Below are 18,395 nucleotides of genomic sequence, written 5' to 3'. Positions count from 1 at the left end.
TCATGAGTTTCAAACTTAAACTGTGGACTCCAGAGTGTTAACAAGATTTTCCTTTTATCTGGCCAAGTGACCTACTTTTTGACCCCACATGACCCAGTTTCAAACTTGACCAGGGGTCATCAAGACAAACATTCTGATCAAGTTTCATGAAAATAGGATCATAATTGTGACCTCTAGAGTGTTAACAAGCTTTTCCTTTGATTTTACCGGGTGACCTAGTTTTTGACCCCACATGACGCACGATGCACGACGCACGACGGACGACGCTCATCGCACGACGCCGGAGATCCCGAATGAACGGACAATATAAAAACACTGAAAACTGCTGCTATGACAGTTAATAAGATTTGTAACAAGATTCTTTGAAAGCACTGATCGCACCCACAGACATTTGCAATTTATATAACAACAAAATGATATTACTTCATACTTAAGTATGCGGTACCTGTGGAAATTATTCGCACGCAGAAGTAACTTTCCGCAATGATCATCAGATATAATAAGCCATATTATAGTACCCTTATACGTGATATATATAGAAGACTTTTAGCATCTTGATGCAGTATTGGTTTATGTATTGTTGATGACTGACAGTCTAAAGTATGCCATTCCAGGTGAGTACGAAGTAAATAAAACATTTCTAAAAGTACCGGAGCATGTACACGAAAGAAACTGCAATAATTTCATTTTAAGGACTAAACTGAGTACTCTACCTTTGGTGTATCTGGCTCTCTTGATAAAGCTGTATGAACCTCCGTTAAGACGCCTTCATTTTTCATCTGTTTTAGCTCTTCTTTGTAGATATCATCAAGTTTAGAATTCCGACACCCAAAATATTGGTATATTTTACCCCAGCCTTTTCTTGTACCACCTTTTGAAAAAGCAAAACTCATATTAAAAAATTAACATTTAACAGGACTATTCAATTGGTGAAAACAAAAGAGGTCACAGTATGTATAAATAGAGGAGACAGTTTTTCATACCTTACGAACGACAGATTTATACAATGGTTTCATTTCCATTTACGTTTTGTCAATGTCCGCAGACAAGGGCGCATTTCAACAGTAGACAAAACCAACACAAATCTTTTGTACAGATTGATCTGGAAGCTGAACTTTTCGTACATGCATTACTGTGTGCAAAAAGGAAGATTAGAAAGTATTCTTGCAACATCTGGGATTTGATATAATGCTGTGAAATTGAAAATTGTAAAATAAAGGCTTTTTCTGACCAAAATTATGACTTGGGAATAGATAAAAAGACAATTTACGCTGTGGTTCTCGAAGCATTTCCATGTCAATTTTCCTTTGTTGCCAGAAACTTCTGAACGGGGCTATCCCTGTCCCAGGTCCCACAAGGATGATTGGTACAGTAGGATCCTCGGGCATATGGAATGCTGGAGCGCTGTAGGTAAACATACATTTGTCATTATAGACACCTTACTACAGAAAAGTTCAAAACGGGAACATATCTTAAATAAATAAATGGGATTCAAGTAAATTACGAAAGCATAAACTCTGCAATTATAGAGTATAGAGGGTTAAAGGCAGAAACAACCAGCTAAAGGAGGGAGCAATACACTCTGGCTACTTAAAGCAGGTGACTGCTTAAGACCAGTTCAAATTAGAATAAAAACAAAGTTGGAAAGTTAGCTACTTAAGGCAAGCGGCTCGTTAATACAGATGGCCGCTAAGTCAGGTTTAATTGTATCATCTTAACTAAAATTACTGTTGTTACTGTAATAATGATCAACGGTATTTTCGGCAATGGTAAGGTCTAACATTTTCAAATAATTCGTTACAAATCCGACTTAATCAAAATCATGTAACTTCGTTCACTCGAACTTGCCAGGCCCAGCACAATTTGTTCGAGTTATCGGTTTTTCGAGCCATCGAACAAAAAATGTTATACAGGGTTTTTGCCGGGACATGACGACGAGTCGGAGCGTTAGGCGGTGAACGAGTTATCCGAGTTCGAGAGAACATAGTTTGACTGTAATCAACTGAACATGAAACACAGAAAACAACATTTTACAGAACTTTATTCTGAATTATTAAAACGCTATCTATTTAAATGTAGAATCTGTACATGACGAGTGTAAAAACCCATAATCTGTCCAGCTGAACTTCATCCCATCACCTTTTATTCATTTGTGTGTAATTTTGACTTTCTGTTGCAATAACTGAATTTCATCGTCAACAAAAATCTGACTAAAATATTTTTCATTAAAAAATTACTTACTGACGAACAATGCATGGTATTGTTTCACCATCTTCTAATCTATTGAGCCAGTTTGAACACACACCTTCATGCAGTGGTCCATTGTTACCTAAGTATATAATGAAAACATGCCGTACCAAGCAGGCTTTGATGGACACAACATTTAGAAACAAGCAAAAGATCAGATTAATCAGATTAATTTCAAATACCATGTGTTCAATACTTCTAGTGTAAATTCAAATATTATTACCAAATATAGAAAAAAAAAGATATTTCACTCTCACATACCTTGTGTTCTGTATTTGACGACAGCAATTGTAGCGTGTATTTCCCCAGGATAAAGTTGCAATGATGAACTAATGCTATAGAATCTTGCGGTAAGCAATGGCAGTTGGGTTAGAAGGAGTGATGGCGGAATGCGCAGTGAAGGAAACTGGTCTAGTACTTGTACGATGTTTGGATATGACTCGTATTTCCATTCCTCGTACATTCGCGAATCCTAAAAAAATTGAAATATTAACCAACCACTACATTTATATATAAAATTAAAGATTTATATAGCGCCCTTTTCATGATAAACACTTTTAAAGGTGATTTGCATATAAAGGCGACTACTCAAAGTGCCAATTCATCCTCTATCAAAACGGACGATGAGCAATCTTACCATAGGGACAGAGCGAGAGAAGGCCCTAAGAACAGAGAGAAAGAGAATTTGTATTAGATACAGACATGTCCAACTTACTTAGCCCAGCTCTTTACAGATTCAGACTATAACATATGAGGCCATGGTCCGATTTATTACTTTCAGATCGGGTCATACATATTCCATATGATATTTTGCGCCAACAGACAAGTTTACAAAATTTCATCACAATACAAATAGTACAAATTACATAAAACCAAAGTACAGCACTCTAATTGACTGAAACAGGATAAGCGTTTATTAACTTTCCTAGATTACGAGTTTGAACTAACAACATAGTAGATATTCTGTGATCTTTCGTTTGAATTTATAACTTACATTTACTGTCAACAGTCTTATAAGTATCTGTATTAAAACAAGATATGTATGACAAAACTTCTTAATTGTTGGATTTTAAATAACAGTAAGCATGCGTGGAATGAAGGTTATTTTTTAATTAATGTCCTTCTGTAACATTTTATCTTAACTGATTTTACAAAAATTCTATATGTTTCTGGCAATCTGTTGCATCCAACATATTTCACTGGCAGCATATCACATCATTTTGAAACAGATGACAACCACTATACAATATTAAACGTCACAAATCCATAGTTATTTAAGCTTATATGTCTTGCGAGCGGCATATTTCAGAGCATTTTAAAAAAAAAAATACTTTACAAACAGACACTTTCTACATATTTCAATATATAGTGCCGACTACACGAGTTGTTCATTATTAAATGGAACAACTCGTGTTGTCGGTACAATGCCGCATCACTTCAACACTACTCGTTGTCATATAGAAGTATTTTCTAAATCCCGAACATTCTGCCCAGACAGGCGGCAAGTGTTTGTCAAGAATTCAGAGTGTTTTACTAGTTAATCATTATTCAAAAGGGTAAAATGGTCATTCAGTGATACGAGAACTCATTTGTTCTACAGATATGTTATATCAGTCACCGAAAAGAAATCAGCATAAAATACATGGAATTAAGTAAAACTAGGTATTTCAGATATAATATAATGGTACAATACCTACCTGAAAACTATATATTGTTTTATAATATAATATATGTTTCTGTCTCATATAAAATAAATTATTAAAACATATGCAAATTTAGTCTTAAAATTAAGACTGACTAAATCTTTTCGTGGAGTCTTACATTTGCTAGGTTCTCTAGACTTTCTCTATCGCAGTCTTTGCCTGCCTGTGTGGCAAATATCTTCAACAGTGTCTGGGTTGGTGGTGTTGTAATATCAAGGAACCTGGAAAATGCCGTTCTCAATGTACATGCTGGAAACTTTGTGTAAGGGTCCCATGACTTCATTGTTCCTGTGAAGTATTTCAAACGTAAGGCGTAAATAAACGTACAGATGCTCTATTGATTCTTGGCTTCCGAGTGTAAAATAATATTATGAAGTGATTTCTAGATTTCATCATTTAGGATGTATCAAAATTAAGGACCTTTAGGATAAACTACAAGTATGCATATAGATCTAGTCCTTACCCAACGGTGTTGATCGTTCATTCAAAACTTCTATTTTAATAAATTGGTCTGGAGGGGGCGCATTATGTAGCCGTATCAAAATGGCATCTACCAGCTTTTCCGAGTTTTGTGCATATATTGCAACGTGGTCTCCTGGTTGGTAAAGCATTTCAGATGAACCGTATGTCGTGTCAATTTTTATCAGCATTGTTTGTCGACTGCAAATGAATAGAAATTGAGACTATATAACTCAAAATGTATTTTAAAATAAGGAAACTTGAAATCAAAGTCAGAAGAAATTCAAATTAAATAATATTCTGTAAATATTATTCTCAAAACGGTTCGTGATATTTTAGGCAAGCCCTTGGGACATAAAGCAAAATGAGTCTGTGTCTATTTTTAGATCTTCACAATAAACTCTTTAGGTGTAGCACAATAATTACAATATGCAAATCTATATGGGCCTCATGACCTATCGGTTCAAGCGGGAAACGGTTTGAGGCTCTGCAATGGCTCTGTAAGGGCTGATTGTTTAGTATGCGAAATCCAACAAGGTGGTTTGCCAAGTTAAATGGATATATATTACCTGAGCTGCTTGACAACCTTCCTTGGAAAAAGGCGGGTTGGGTCTCTAGGGTCTTTCTCCAAGCTTAAGATATGAATATAACTGCTTATGTAACTTTAAGTCCAAGCCATACTATGAACAGATCATCAATGTTTTCTTTAAATAGATCATCAAGACTTACTCTGATTCGGCAGACTGTAACTGTGTCCTTTCCATAAATCGACATGGTATCACGCTCTTGTTATGCACTGTCGATAACGCTGTAATATTATATATATCTTTTTGCAGTTACTGGTTACAATTAATTGAGAAAACATTCATTTTCTTAGGAGTCCAATTTTCGTTGATTTCGTGGTTGAGTCAATGCACGAAACTTAATCCAAACGAACAAGTACGTTCAAAAGTTAAAATCAACGAATTTATAATCATAACGAAAGATAACCACGAAATTTCAAGCTCACTGATTTAGATGCATTCACAGTACTAGACAAAATTTCTTAAGGTTTGTTTTCTCTCAATACCTTTAAAGGTACTTTAACATAAACGTAAACATATTATGTAGAAATATTAAGTTACATTACTGCATTTAAATGTAACTTTGTATACCTTTTTCAAATTTGTCTTTTAATAAAAATATTTAATTTGTATATAAAAGAATGTATGTATTTGTATTTAAACTGACACATTTGTTTTCATTTAGCTGCATGTCGTCACCTTAGCGCAAAAAAGTAATAAGTCCTTCTTTAAGTCAATGCAGTTATCCACTTCTTGCGTTGAGGTGACGATGTGTTCATCTTTCAAGTATTTACCTTGCAAAATGTAAGATTTTATTCAATCTTTAGGTAATTACAGCAAATAAGCAAATACCTGCAATGATGTCAACTTTCTTTTCAACGCTTGCTGGTGTCACACGGAATGTTTCAGGTTTCCAGGAGTGGTCAGTGGTAGTCAATGTTCCTGTGGCATCTTGCATTGCTCTATCATCTCCTGTGCAAAACGTTTCACAGGCGGCCTGGAAAACAAGTGAACACAGACATCTATAAAAACAGAGTTCGACCTCCATTCAGGGAAAGCAAAACGTGGAATCGTCACGAGTCAAATTACAGATTATAGATAGCTCAGGAACAGGAAAAGCAAAAGTTGTGTTAAATGACCGTTTTGTAGTTCTTGGCAGACGAACAAAAGCAACATGGACTTAAGAGACGTTCTCCCAAAGTTTGTTTTAAATGTTTTAGAGTAACAAGAATGGATAAAATATAAGTCTATAATTGAGCCGCACCATGAGAAAACCAACATAGTGCATTTGCGACCAGCATGGATCCAGACCAGCTTGCGCATTCGCGCGGTTTGGTCAGCATGGATCCTGACCAGGCTGGTCTGGATCTATGATGGTCGCAAATGCACCATGTTGGTATCTCATTGTGCGGTTCAATTGTCAGTTTCACTTCCTCTTAGTGTTCGTTTTGTGACCGGTGCAAGTTCTTGCCATGTCAACAAACTTCATTAACTTTGAGCAGGGACAGTTGTGACTTTAGATCAATTTAGGAACACCACGATAGTCTTACCTTTAATCTCTGCTTATGAATCACAGAAAAGATATCATAACTCAGTTGTATATATCTTTTAGCATGTTTAAAACAATCTATAGATATTTATACCTTGAATATATCTTTTGCCCAATTTTTAAAAGATTCTTCTTGTCCGCAAAGTTCATCTCCCTCCGATGTTTTGTATATCTTTTCCGCTCCAAGATCATTGAACATGTTGTCTACGTAATGTGCAAAGGCACAGAAGTTTGGATAGGCGCTAGAACCTAGGCCGAACACAGAGTATCTGTAACAACAATAACAGCTATGACTTTAAGAAATAATGAATTGTACAGAAGTTGCTTTACCCTATGGACCAATTTGGTAATCAAATTGCGTCAAATTGCGTCATTTTAGTTATAACATATATTGCCCATCAAACATTTTAGTGGACCTGTTGCTATGTCAGACAGATTGTGCTTTGAATTCCACATATCTTAGGGTACCTATTTTTCAGTGTGCCTATATATTTCCTATATATTTCCTATCTGTCAGACTGTGTACATGAATGTCCCTTCTTTCAGGTTACTTAGTGGACCAGTTTCCAATGCAAGTGTTTACCTACAGACTCCGTAACTTACGTTACTCTGTGAACAAGTCTTTTATAGCAAAAAAGTGTGTTTAAACACCACGTAGCCTTCGTTACTTATTAAAATAGTTATCATGGTAAAAGTGTGGTTATACACTACGTACCTTACCGAACTCAGTGGACCAGTTTCCATTGTAAGAGTGTGTTTATAAACTCCTTACGTTACGTTACGTTACTTAGTGGATAAGCTTCCATTGTAAAAGTGTGTTTATAAACTCCGTACCTTACATTACTCAGTGGACCAGTTTCCATTGTAAGAGTGTGCTTATGAACTCCTTACGTTACGTTAATCCTTGGATAAGCTTCCATTGTAAAAGTGCGTTTATAATTTCCGTATCTTACATAACTCAATAAGCTTCCATTGTAAAAAGTGTGTTTATAAACTCCATACCTTACATTACTCAGTGGACCAGTTTCCATTGTAAGAGTGTGTTTATAAACTCCTTACGTTACGTCACTCCGTGGATAAGCTTCCATTGTAAAAAGTGTGTTTATAAACTCCATACCTTACATTACTCAGTTGACCAGTTTCCATTGTAAAAGGGTGTTTATAAACTCCGTACCTTACGTTACATAGTGGACCAATTTCCACTGCAATAGTGTGTTTATAAACCCCTTATGTTACGTTACTCCTTGGATTAGCTTCCATTGTAAAAGTGTGTTTATAAACTCCGTACCTTACATTACTCAGCGAACCAGTTTCCATTGTAAGAGTGTGTTCATAAACTCCTTACGTTACGTTACTCAGTGGACCAGTTTCCATTGTAAGAGTGTGTTTATAAACTCCGTACCTTACATAACTCAGTGGACCAGTTTTCACTGTAAGAGTGTGTTTATAAACTCCGTACCTTACGTTACTCAGCGGACCGGTTTCCATTGTAAGAGTGTGTTTATAAACTCCGTACCTTACGTTACTCAGTGGACCAGTTTTCACTGTAAGAGTGTGTTTATAAACTCCGTACCTTACATAACTCAGTGGACCAGTTTCCATTGTAAGAGTGTGTTTATAAACTCCATACCTTACATTACTCAGTGGGCCAGTTTCCATTGTAAGAGTGTGTTTATAAACTCCGTACCTTGCATTACTCAGTGGACCAGTTTCCATTGTAAGAGTGTGTTTATAAACTCCGTACCTTAGGTTACTCAGTGGACCAGTTTTCACTGTAAGAGTGTGTTTATAAACTTCTTACGTTACGTTACTCCGTGGACAAGTTTCCATTGTAAAAGGGTGTTTATAAACTCCGTACCTTGCATTACTCAGTGGACCAGTTTCCATTGTAAGAGTGTGTTTATAAACTCCGTACCTTACGTTACTCAGTGGAACAGTTTTCACTGTAAGAGTGTGTTTATAAACTTCTCACGTTACGTTACTCCGTGGACCAGTTTCCATTGTAAGAGTGTGTTCATAAACTCCTTACGTTACGTTACTCAGTGGACCAGTTTCCATTGTAAGAGTGTGTTTATAAACTCCGTACCTTACATAACTCAGTGGACTAGTTTCCATTGTAAGAGTGTGTTTATAAACTCCGTACCTTATGTTACTCAGTGGACCAGTTTTCACTGTAAGAGTGTGTTTATAGACTGCTTACGTTACGTTACTCCGTGGACCAGTTTCCATTGTAAAAGGGTGTTTATAAACTCCGTACCTTGCATTACTCAGTGGACCAGTTTCCATTGTAAGAGTGTGTTTATAAACTCCGTACCTTACGTTACTCAGTGGACCAGTTTTCACTGTAAGAGTGTGTTTATAAACTGCTTACGTTACGTTACTCCGTGGACCAGTTTCCATTGTAAGAGTGTGTTCATAAACTCCTTACGTTACGTTACTCAGTGGACCAGTTTCCATTGTAAGAGTGTGTTTATAAACTCCGTACCTTACATAACTCAGTGGACCAGTTTCCATTGTAAGAGTGTGTTTATAAACTCCGTATCTTACGTTACTCAGTGGACCAGTTTTCACTGTAAGAGTGTGTTTATAGACTGCTTACGTTACGTTACTCCGTGGACCAGTTTCCATTGTAAGAGTGTGTTTATAAACTCGGTACCTTACATTACTGAGTGGACCAGCTTCCATTGTAAAGTGTGTTTTAAACTCCGTACTTATATTACTCAGTGACCAGTTTCCATTGTAGGAGTCTGCTTATAAACTCCGTACCTTACGTTACTCAGTGGGACCAGTTTTCCATTTTAAAAGTGTGTTTATAACTTCGTACCTTACGTTACTCATGACAATTTCATTGTAAGATGTGTGTTTATAAACTCCTTACGTTACGTTACTCAGTGGACCATTTTCATTGTAAAAATTGTTTTAAAACTCCGCACCTTACATTTCTCTACATGGACCAGTTTCCATTGTAACAGCTTGTTTATAAACTCCGTACCTTAAATTACTCAGTGACCAGTTTCCATTGTGTAAGTGTGTTTATAAACTCCTTACGTTACGTTACTCATGGACCAGTTTCATTGTAAAGGGTTTTTATAAACTCCATACCTTATATTACTCATTGGACCTCTTTCCATTGTAAAAGTGTGTTTAAAACCCTTACTTTACGTTACTCATTGGACCAATTTCCATTGCAAAGTGTGTTGTAACTCCATACCTTACGTTACTCAGTGGACAAGTTTTCCATTGTATAAGTGTGTTATAATCTCCTTACGTTACATTACTCAGTGACCAGTTTCCATTGTAAGAGTGTGTTTATAAACTCCGTACCTTACATTACCAGTGGACAGTTTCCATTGTATAAGTGTTTATAAACCCTACGTTACATTACTCAGTGAACCAGTTTTCATTGCAAAGTGTGTTTTATAAACACCATACCTTACATTACTAAATGGACAGTTTCCATTTTAAGAGTGTGTTTATAAACCCCTTACGTAACGTTACTCAGTGGACCAGTTTCTTTGCAAATGGTGTTTATAAACTCCATACCTTACATTACTCATTGGACCTTTTCATTGTAAAAGTGTGTTTATAAACCCCTTACTTTACGTTACTCATTGGACCAATTTCCATTGCCAAAAGTGTTTTGTAAACTCCATACCTTACGTTACTCAGTGGACCAGTTTTCACTGTAAGAGTGTGTTTATAAACTCCGTACCTTACATAACTCAGTGGACCAGTTTCCATTGTAAGGTGTGTTTTATAAACTCCATACCTTACATTATCAGTGGGCCAGTTTCCATTGTAAGAGTGTGTTTATAAACTCCGTACCTTGCATTACTCAGTGACCAGTTTCCATTGTAAGAGTGTGTTTATAAACTCCGTACCTTACGTTACTCAGTGAACCAGTTTCACTGTAAGAGTGTGTTTATAAACTGCTTACGTTACGTTACTCCGTGGACCAGTTTCCATTGTAAAAGGGTGTTTATAAACTCCGTACCTTGCATTACTCAGTGGACCAGTTTCCATTGTAAGAGTGTGTTTATAAACTCCGTACCTTACGTTACTCAGTGGACCAGTTTTCACTGTAAGAGTGTGTTTATAAACTTCTTACGTTACGTTACTCCGTGGACCAGTTTCCATTGTAAGAGTGTTTCATAAACTCCTTCGTTACGTTACTCAGTGGACCAGTTTTCCATTGTAAGGTGTGTTTATAAACTCCGTACCTTACATAACTCAGTGGACTAGTTCCCATTGTAAGAGTGTGTTTAAAAACTCCGTACCTTATGTTACTCAGTGGACCAGTTTTCACTGTAAGAGTGTGTTTATAAACTCCGTACCTTACATAACTCAGTGGACTAGTTCCCATTGTAAGAGTGTGTTTAAAAACTCCGTACCTTATGTTACTCAGTGGACCAGTTTTCACTGTAAGAGTGTGTTTATAGACTGCTTACGTTACGTTACTCAGTGGACCAGTTTCCATTGTAAAAGGGTGTTTATAAACTCCGTACCTTGCATTACTCAGTGGACCAGTTTCCATTGTAAGAGTGTGTTTATAAACTCCGTACCTTACGTTACTGTGTTTATAAACAGTGGACCAGTTTTCACTGTACCAGTTTCCATTGTAAGAGTGTGTTCATAAACTCCTTACGTTACGTTACTCAGTGGACCAGTTTCCATTGTAAGAGTGTGTTTATAAACTCCGTACCTTACATAACTCAGTGGACCAGTTTCCATTGTAAGGGTGTGTTTATAAACTCCGTACCTTACGTTACTCAGTGGACCAGTTTTCACTGTAAGAGTGTGTTTATAGACTGCTTACGTTGCGTTACTCCGTGGACCAGTTTCCATTGTAAGAGTGTGTTTATAAACTCCGTACCTTACATTACTGAGTGGACCAGCTTCCATTGTAAGAGTGTGTTTATAAACTCCGTACCTTATATTACTCAGTGGACCAGTTTCCATTGTAGGAGTCTGCTTATAAACTCCGTACCTTACGTTACTCAGTGGACCAGTTTTCACTGTAAGAGTGTGTTTATAAACTGCTTACGTTACGTTACTCCGTGGACCAGTTTCCATTGTAAGAGTGTGTTCATAAACTCCTTACGTTACGTTACTCAGTGGACCAGTTTCCATTGTAAGAGTGTGTTTATAAACTCCGTACCTTACATAACTCAGTGGACCAGTTTCCATTGTAAGGGTGTGTTTATAAACTCCGTACCTTACGTTACTCAGTGGACCAGTTTTCACTGTAAGAGTGTGTTTATAGACTGCTTACGTTGCGTTACTCCGTGGACCAGTTTCCATTGTAAGAGTGTGTTTATAAACTCCGTACCTTACATTACTGAGTGGACCAGCTTCCATTGTAAGAGTGTGTTTATAAACTCCGTACCTTATATTACTCAGTGGACCAGTTTCCATTGTAGGAGTCTGCTTATAAACTCCGTACCTTACGTTACTCAGTGGACCAGTTTCCATTTTAAAAGTGTGTTTATAAACTTCGTACCTTACGTTACTCAGTTGACCAATTTCCATTGTAAGAGTGTGTTTATAAACTCCTTACGTTACGTTACTCAGTGGACCAGTTTTCATTGTAAAAATTGTTTTAAAACTCCGCACCTTACATTTCTCACTGGACCAGTTTCCATTGTAACAGCTTGTTTATAAACTCCGTACCTTAAATTACTCAGTGGACCAGTTTCCATTGTGTAAGTGTGTTTATAAACTCCTTACGTTACGTTACTCAGTGGACCAGTTTCCATTGTAAAGGGGTTTTTATAAACTCCATACCTTATATTACTCATTGGACCTCTTTCCATTGTAAAAGTGTGTTTATAAACCCCTTACTTTACGTTACTCATTGGACCAATTTCCATTGCAAAAGTGTGTTGTAAACTCCATACCTTACGTTACTCAGTGGACAAGTTTCCATTGTATAAGTGTGTTTATAATCTCCTTACGTTACATTACTCAGTGAACCAGTTTCCATTGTAAGAGTGTGTTTATAAACTCCGTACCTTACATTACTCAGTGGACAAGTTTCCATTGTATAAGTGTGTTTATAAACTCCTTACGTTACATTACTCAGTGAACCAGTTTCCATTGCAAGAGTGTGTTTATAAACACCATACCTTACATTACTAAATGGACCAGTTTCCATTTTAAGAGTGTGTTTATAAACCCCTTACGTTACGTTACTCAGTGGACCAGTTTCCTTTGCAAAATGGTGTTTATAAACTCCATACCTTACATTACTCAGTGGACCAGTTTCCATTGTAAAAGTGTGTTTATAAACTCCTTACGTTACGTTACTCAGTGGACCAGTTTCCATTGTAAAAGTGTGTTTATAAACTCCATACCTTACATTACTCAGTGGACCAGTTTCCATTGTTAGACTGTGTTTATAAACTCCATACCTTACGTTACTCAGTGGGTCAGTTTCCATTGTAAGAGTGTGTTTATAAACTCCATACCTTACATTACTCAGTGGACCAGTTTCCATTGTAAGACTGTGTTTATAAACTCCATACCTTACGTACTCAGTGGGCCAGTTTCCATTGTAAGAGTGTGTTTATAAACTCCATACCTTACATTACTCAGTGGGCCAGTTTCCATTGTTTGAGTGTGTTTATAAACTCCTTACGTTACGTTACTCAGTGGACCAGTTTCCATTGTAAGAGTGTGTTTATAAATTCCATACCTTACATTACTCAGTGGACCAGTTTCCATTGTTAGATTGTCTTCAACTGATACAGAGGATTCAGAGATGTTACTAGCTTTATCATCCGACATGACATCATCTTCGTCATGAGACACACCACTCATTCGTAAGTAAGATGTCTGCTTGTTCAATCTTAAAAAGGCAGTGTCCGTTACAAGAATAGTAAGACAAGAGTTACATTTTCCCTTTGTAAGAATAGATCACAATATTGTATTACAACTTTTTAAAAACAACTTTCTTATTCAAATCTTTTTATGAATTCTATATCGTTTTCTGACAAAGATTTTTAATCTTTAGAAACGTGCAAATATATAGATACTGCAATTAAACTTAAAGAACATTCAAGTTATATTTCAAAATGTTTACAAATAGTACTTACTTATCTTTTACGTCAGGGTGTTTTGCTTCGTAAAGATGCTTCGCAAACGACTGTAAATATCAACATAGAAATTGTTTCACCTAACACATTACAAAAACTATAAATAAACTCGCAGATCTGATACAATCAGTTAGAAAAACAATTAAATAGTTTGTGCAATTCCTAAGTCTTTATCTTCAGTTTATGAACGATTCTTATATTAAATAATATGTCCTAAGAAACTTAATATTTGCCCAGAGGCACAATGGTGATCCCACTTTCTGTCACTGTAAAGTCATATGTTTAGATATATATGCACTTAGACTTCTTTCGCACTCATCCCTCGAACCAAACTTTCATATTACCTTAAAGATATTACAAAGCATCATCAAGAAACTTAAAAAAATCGTCAGGAAACTTAAAACAAAACGGATGGGGTTCGTTAAGGGGCGAGGTGGAGTAGGAAATAAAAAAAAATTGCACAAATGCAAATGCTGAATAACATTATTTCAAAGTTTCATGACTAGGCCAAACACATACGAATTAGTGTCTCGCTGAGTAAGTATTACAAGAAGATTTTACCTCTCCGTTTTCAGGTGGATCGCCGTTACCGAATGTACTTGTTACAATCAGTACCAGAGCTTCGTGTTCCAGCTCACTCACGTCATAGTCATTCATACACATAACCTACCGTTTGAAAGAATGAAGATCATTTAATCATAGCATATACTTTTTCATTCTTGACATTTTTGTAACGATTTATATGTTTTGAAACGTTTTAATCAAATACGAAAGTTTTTTTTATTTTTATTTTAAAGTAGCAAACTGTTTTAACATCTCTCTAATAATCTCTGAACTTTAATTCGGTCTAGGATTTTGGCTCTTTTGATTAAAGGTCAAGAAATTAATACTTAAATTCACTGTTTTCTCCGTTTACGTTACCTTTGCATCAAACGCATGTCTAAAGAGCTGGCATAGTGTCTTTGCAAAACCCTCGGATTTGCCAGTTTCTGTGGCATAAAGGATAACACATTTTACTCTTCTTGCCAAGGCTTTGCCCATTAATTTTGCAGAAAACTTGACCGCCCTGAATGATAAATAGGGAAAAAGTAAAAATCGGATAATGAAAATATTCCATTTACATCTTCAAGCTATTTCAGATAACGGAAATATGAAAATATTAAAATAGTGAAAAAGATAATTGAAATCAATTTAGAATATTAAAAGAATAACTCGCCATGCCTTTGCATTGATTCTGCTATGTGTATTTCGAAAATAATTCTCCACACATTTCGAGTTAGGAAATGTACCATACCTTGCAAGCTCCCTAAAACCTATCTTGCGTCTCGGCCTATCAGACGTTGAACGAGTTCGCTCTTTGTCCTTCTTCCAGACATGAGTTTTCCAGGCATCTGCCTGTTAAACGAAAGTGTATTACCTTTAGCCTGCTGGGGACAAGTGATTCTGCCTTTGCGAGCAGTGCAGACCAAGATCAGCCTGCACATCCATGCACGCTAATCATGGTCTGCACTGTTTGCTATTCAGTCAGTAAATTTTCAGTGAACATTATATGGTATTGGCATAACTGAATGATGAACCAGTTCATTTTAGAAATTTAGCAGGGTAAAGGTTTGATAGTTCCAGTTAAACAAGAGTAAAATTATTCCATTTATAGAACCGACTACACCTACATGAGTCTGCTAGCCTAATTACTTAATATGTAAATTATCTTGTCACTGTCTATGTTTTGAAATATGAGATAAATATAAACGTCACTTTAAAATAATTTGTTTATGCAGAAATGTCACTTCTTGCAAAGGTTTATTGTTAATTTGGTGAATATCTAATTAAGAAGTGTTACTGAATAATATTTTCTAAAATATGAAACTGTCTACAAAATTTAGTATGTCTGGCAATCGTCAGGGAAGATAAAAAGATATAAACAAATACCAAAGTCTCGTACCTGATATTCCAAAGACGGTTTTAGTTTATATGACAACATTTCCTGATGGAACACCGGCAATATGCTACCACTCATAGGTGGGACAACCCATACCCAATCAGCCGGGCATCCTCCCCTCAACTTCTGTTCATTGTCCAAATGTTTCATGAACGATTCGGATGCGGCATGGTGGTCTGTTATTGTTACTCCCTGGGACTGTAACACATTAGTTAAATTTGATTCATCTACATTACATAAAATCTTATTAGATTACTTTGTTATACGCCACAAAACGTATGTCATACGATGGTATTCATTTAAAGAGTTTTACAGGTCTATTAATACTGCAGTTTCCTTAAGTATTAAGTAGAATCATGATTCCAAACAGCAAAGAATATAAAAATTGCCTGTTTTTACATCGGTAAATAGCTTTCATAGGTGCATTAACCGAATAATAAAAATGATAGCAAAATAATGTTCATTAGGAACGACCGGAGTGTATCATTAAAGGTGACGTCGCTTTCAAAGGGAGAGTAAAATGCTGTGATACCTAAGTGTCACCTTGACCTTGTATTAAGTGGGCCGGGCTGCGCACTCTGCATTTTGTTTGAACACGCAATATTAACAATTGATTCTTTTTTATGAAAATCATTCTAGTAGTCTGCAAGATATAGAACTGACATGTTTTGTTTTTTTTGATATTTGACCTCTAAATGTGACCTTGACCTACTAAGTAGTGATTTGGGTCATGTGCTTTGCACGTCTCTTGATGAGCTTAACAATTATTTTACGAAAACCTTTCAAACGTTTAGGCACAAATGGAGCGCACACGAAGTTATTTAATATTTGACCTATTTGAAGTGCGAGTTGTGATCTGAATTGTGCGCTCTTCAAAAATAATGATAGTTTTAAAAAATCTTCCAAGCGGTTCAAAAGACACTGGGCAAACAACGACTGACTGACATGTGTAACTCCAACATATTCCAACTATACATGTGTCAAAATAAATGAAGCAAGTGATGCATATTAAACGCACATAATTAGAGAAATATTTGAATAAACATGATCATAGAACAAACAAAACCTGATGCTCATTTTTTAAGACATGCGTTTTTCGCAGTCGCTTAAATCTTTCCCGTGGAAACTAACACGATCTCTAGCAACTTAGTTTTAAAGCATAAGATCAAGGTTTTATCGGGTAAATATTTTTTGAGTCTTTTTATACACTCAAATTTATATTTTCGTCAATTTCGCACAGGGCGGTGTATGTAATAAAATCTGATGGTATCACATAAGGTTTCAATAAACTCTATGTGGTATGTCAGTCAATAAAAAAGTATGCGTAATGCACTTTAAACGGGCTTCCAAATCATTAAATCTACAATTTCACGCGACATTAATTTACTAATGGATTTCACTATTAATATTCGCCTGTCACAATTTATTTAAAATTGAAATATTTTTGATGTCTCTCAAATATCTATTATACATTTGTCATAGCGCAATCTCGCTGTGCATTGTGTTTATACTTTTGAACATCAAATACATTGTTTCGAGTACTATATACATTTTCCGTCAAATCGTATGGTAAGTTTTATTTATATACAGAATTAGTACTTTAGACGAACATTCTAAAATCGCTAAAATATGGTTCCGGTGGAAGTGACCACTGGTAAAAAACTTATTGACATATGAGGTTATATAGCATTAATTCGGTCAAAAATGTGCTTCCATGGGTCGAAAGAAGTCTCTAATAAATAGATCCTATTTTTTCCATTTTTCGCGCATTTGCACATAAACCTGGGACCAAATGGGTCACTCGTGGAATGAATTTTACATAAAATAAGACACTTTTCATGCTAATATTCGCATATTTTCAAGTTGTTCACTTTAAAACGAAATTAGGGTGTTTATTGTGCGGACCGCTTTCTGAAATGCGGCAATATGAGGGAACCTGACTTCAGTTGACTTGCATTTCACTGCATACTATTCAACACCCATTTTTCTTTTCGTTTTCTTGAAGCAAATGTATGGATATCTTGTGTAAAATAAGTCTACGACGGAGTGAAAATCTAGAAACTGTATCAAAATTGTTCTGAAGTAGCTGAATTTTATATGAAACAAAGAGCAATTATTGGACTGTGCATACTGATAAATTACCGACACTATTGTGCTGAATGGAGATAACTGTGGTGACGCTATGAAATAATGGAGAAAATCAACATTCTTGTTAATAAACAAATGTTTAACACTTATTTACAGTCAACTTATCATTTTTTCACCGTCGTAAATACATTTTATGGTAAACTTAGTGAAAATGGACATGCTTAAAAATTACACACTAACTGCGCGCAAGCAGCTTTAATGATTACAAGTGTGTTAATGTTTTATGGCTATAAGCTTTCTAGCTGATGCGAATTATATCGTAAAACTGATTTTAAACATATAATATATATACGAATCTGAAATATGAACCCATGTAATACTATGAATTTATTTTAGTTCTAATATATGTTGGGCTTTCGGGGCCTAGATTTATGTTAAACACTGTTACGTGTGTATTTATTAAATGTGCGTTTTGATGAGTCGGCAGGGCTTCGAACCTGATAACTGTACAGGACTGCTACGTTGATTTCCACAAGGGTGCGATCCTTCCAGAGCGACGAACTCTTCCGGGTATCAAACCCCATGCGTTTCGCTATGTCCTGTAATTAAAATGTTTAACATGTCGTTAAATACAAGTTACTGACTTAAACATGCATCTGTACATATCAAATAAATCTACATTTAGTTATCTTTTTTACTGCACATACATAACTTCTTGAGATATTTATGGAAATTCAACTTTATAAATCCTGT

General features: G+C 35.8%; 1 protein-coding gene across 1 annotated transcript in view; it reads right to left on the bottom strand.

The window, feature by feature from the left end:
• The window catches only part of LOC123533726 (nitric oxide synthase, brain-like), a 78,162-nt gene that overhangs the window by 4,603 nt on the left and 55,164 nt on the right, over positions 1 to 18,395 (bottom strand). The window contains exons 9-24 of the mRNA XM_045315531.2: positions 18,140 to 18,241; positions 15,558 to 15,752; positions 14,910 to 15,010; positions 14,537 to 14,681; positions 14,177 to 14,281; positions 13,616 to 13,665; positions 13,216 to 13,368; positions 6,616 to 6,790; positions 5,825 to 5,969; positions 5,139 to 5,217; positions 4,414 to 4,610; positions 4,069 to 4,238; positions 2,509 to 2,719; positions 2,242 to 2,329; positions 1,271 to 1,404; positions 714 to 871 (exon numbers count right to left, since the gene is read on the bottom strand). Coding sequence (XP_045171466.2) covers positions 714 to 871; positions 1,271 to 1,404; positions 2,242 to 2,329; positions 2,509 to 2,719; positions 4,069 to 4,238; positions 4,414 to 4,610; positions 5,139 to 5,217; positions 5,825 to 5,969; positions 6,616 to 6,790; positions 13,216 to 13,368; positions 13,616 to 13,665; positions 14,177 to 14,281; positions 14,537 to 14,681; positions 14,910 to 15,010; positions 15,558 to 15,752; positions 18,140 to 18,241 — 2,208 coding nt within the window. The remainder of the gene's footprint in view (positions 1 to 713; positions 872 to 1,270; positions 1,405 to 2,241; positions 2,330 to 2,508; positions 2,720 to 4,068; positions 4,239 to 4,413; positions 4,611 to 5,138; positions 5,218 to 5,824; positions 5,970 to 6,615; positions 6,791 to 13,215; positions 13,369 to 13,615; positions 13,666 to 14,176; positions 14,282 to 14,536; positions 14,682 to 14,909; positions 15,011 to 15,557; positions 15,753 to 18,139; positions 18,242 to 18,395) is intronic.

The sequence above is a fragment of the Mercenaria mercenaria genome, chromosome 12 (genome assembly GCF_021730395.1).
Source record: "Mercenaria mercenaria strain notata chromosome 12, MADL_Memer_1, whole genome shotgun sequence".
NCBI classification, from domain to species: Eukaryota; Metazoa; Mollusca; class Bivalvia; order Venerida; family Veneridae; genus Mercenaria; species Mercenaria mercenaria.
This window is presented reverse-complemented; position numbering and strand designations above follow the sequence as displayed.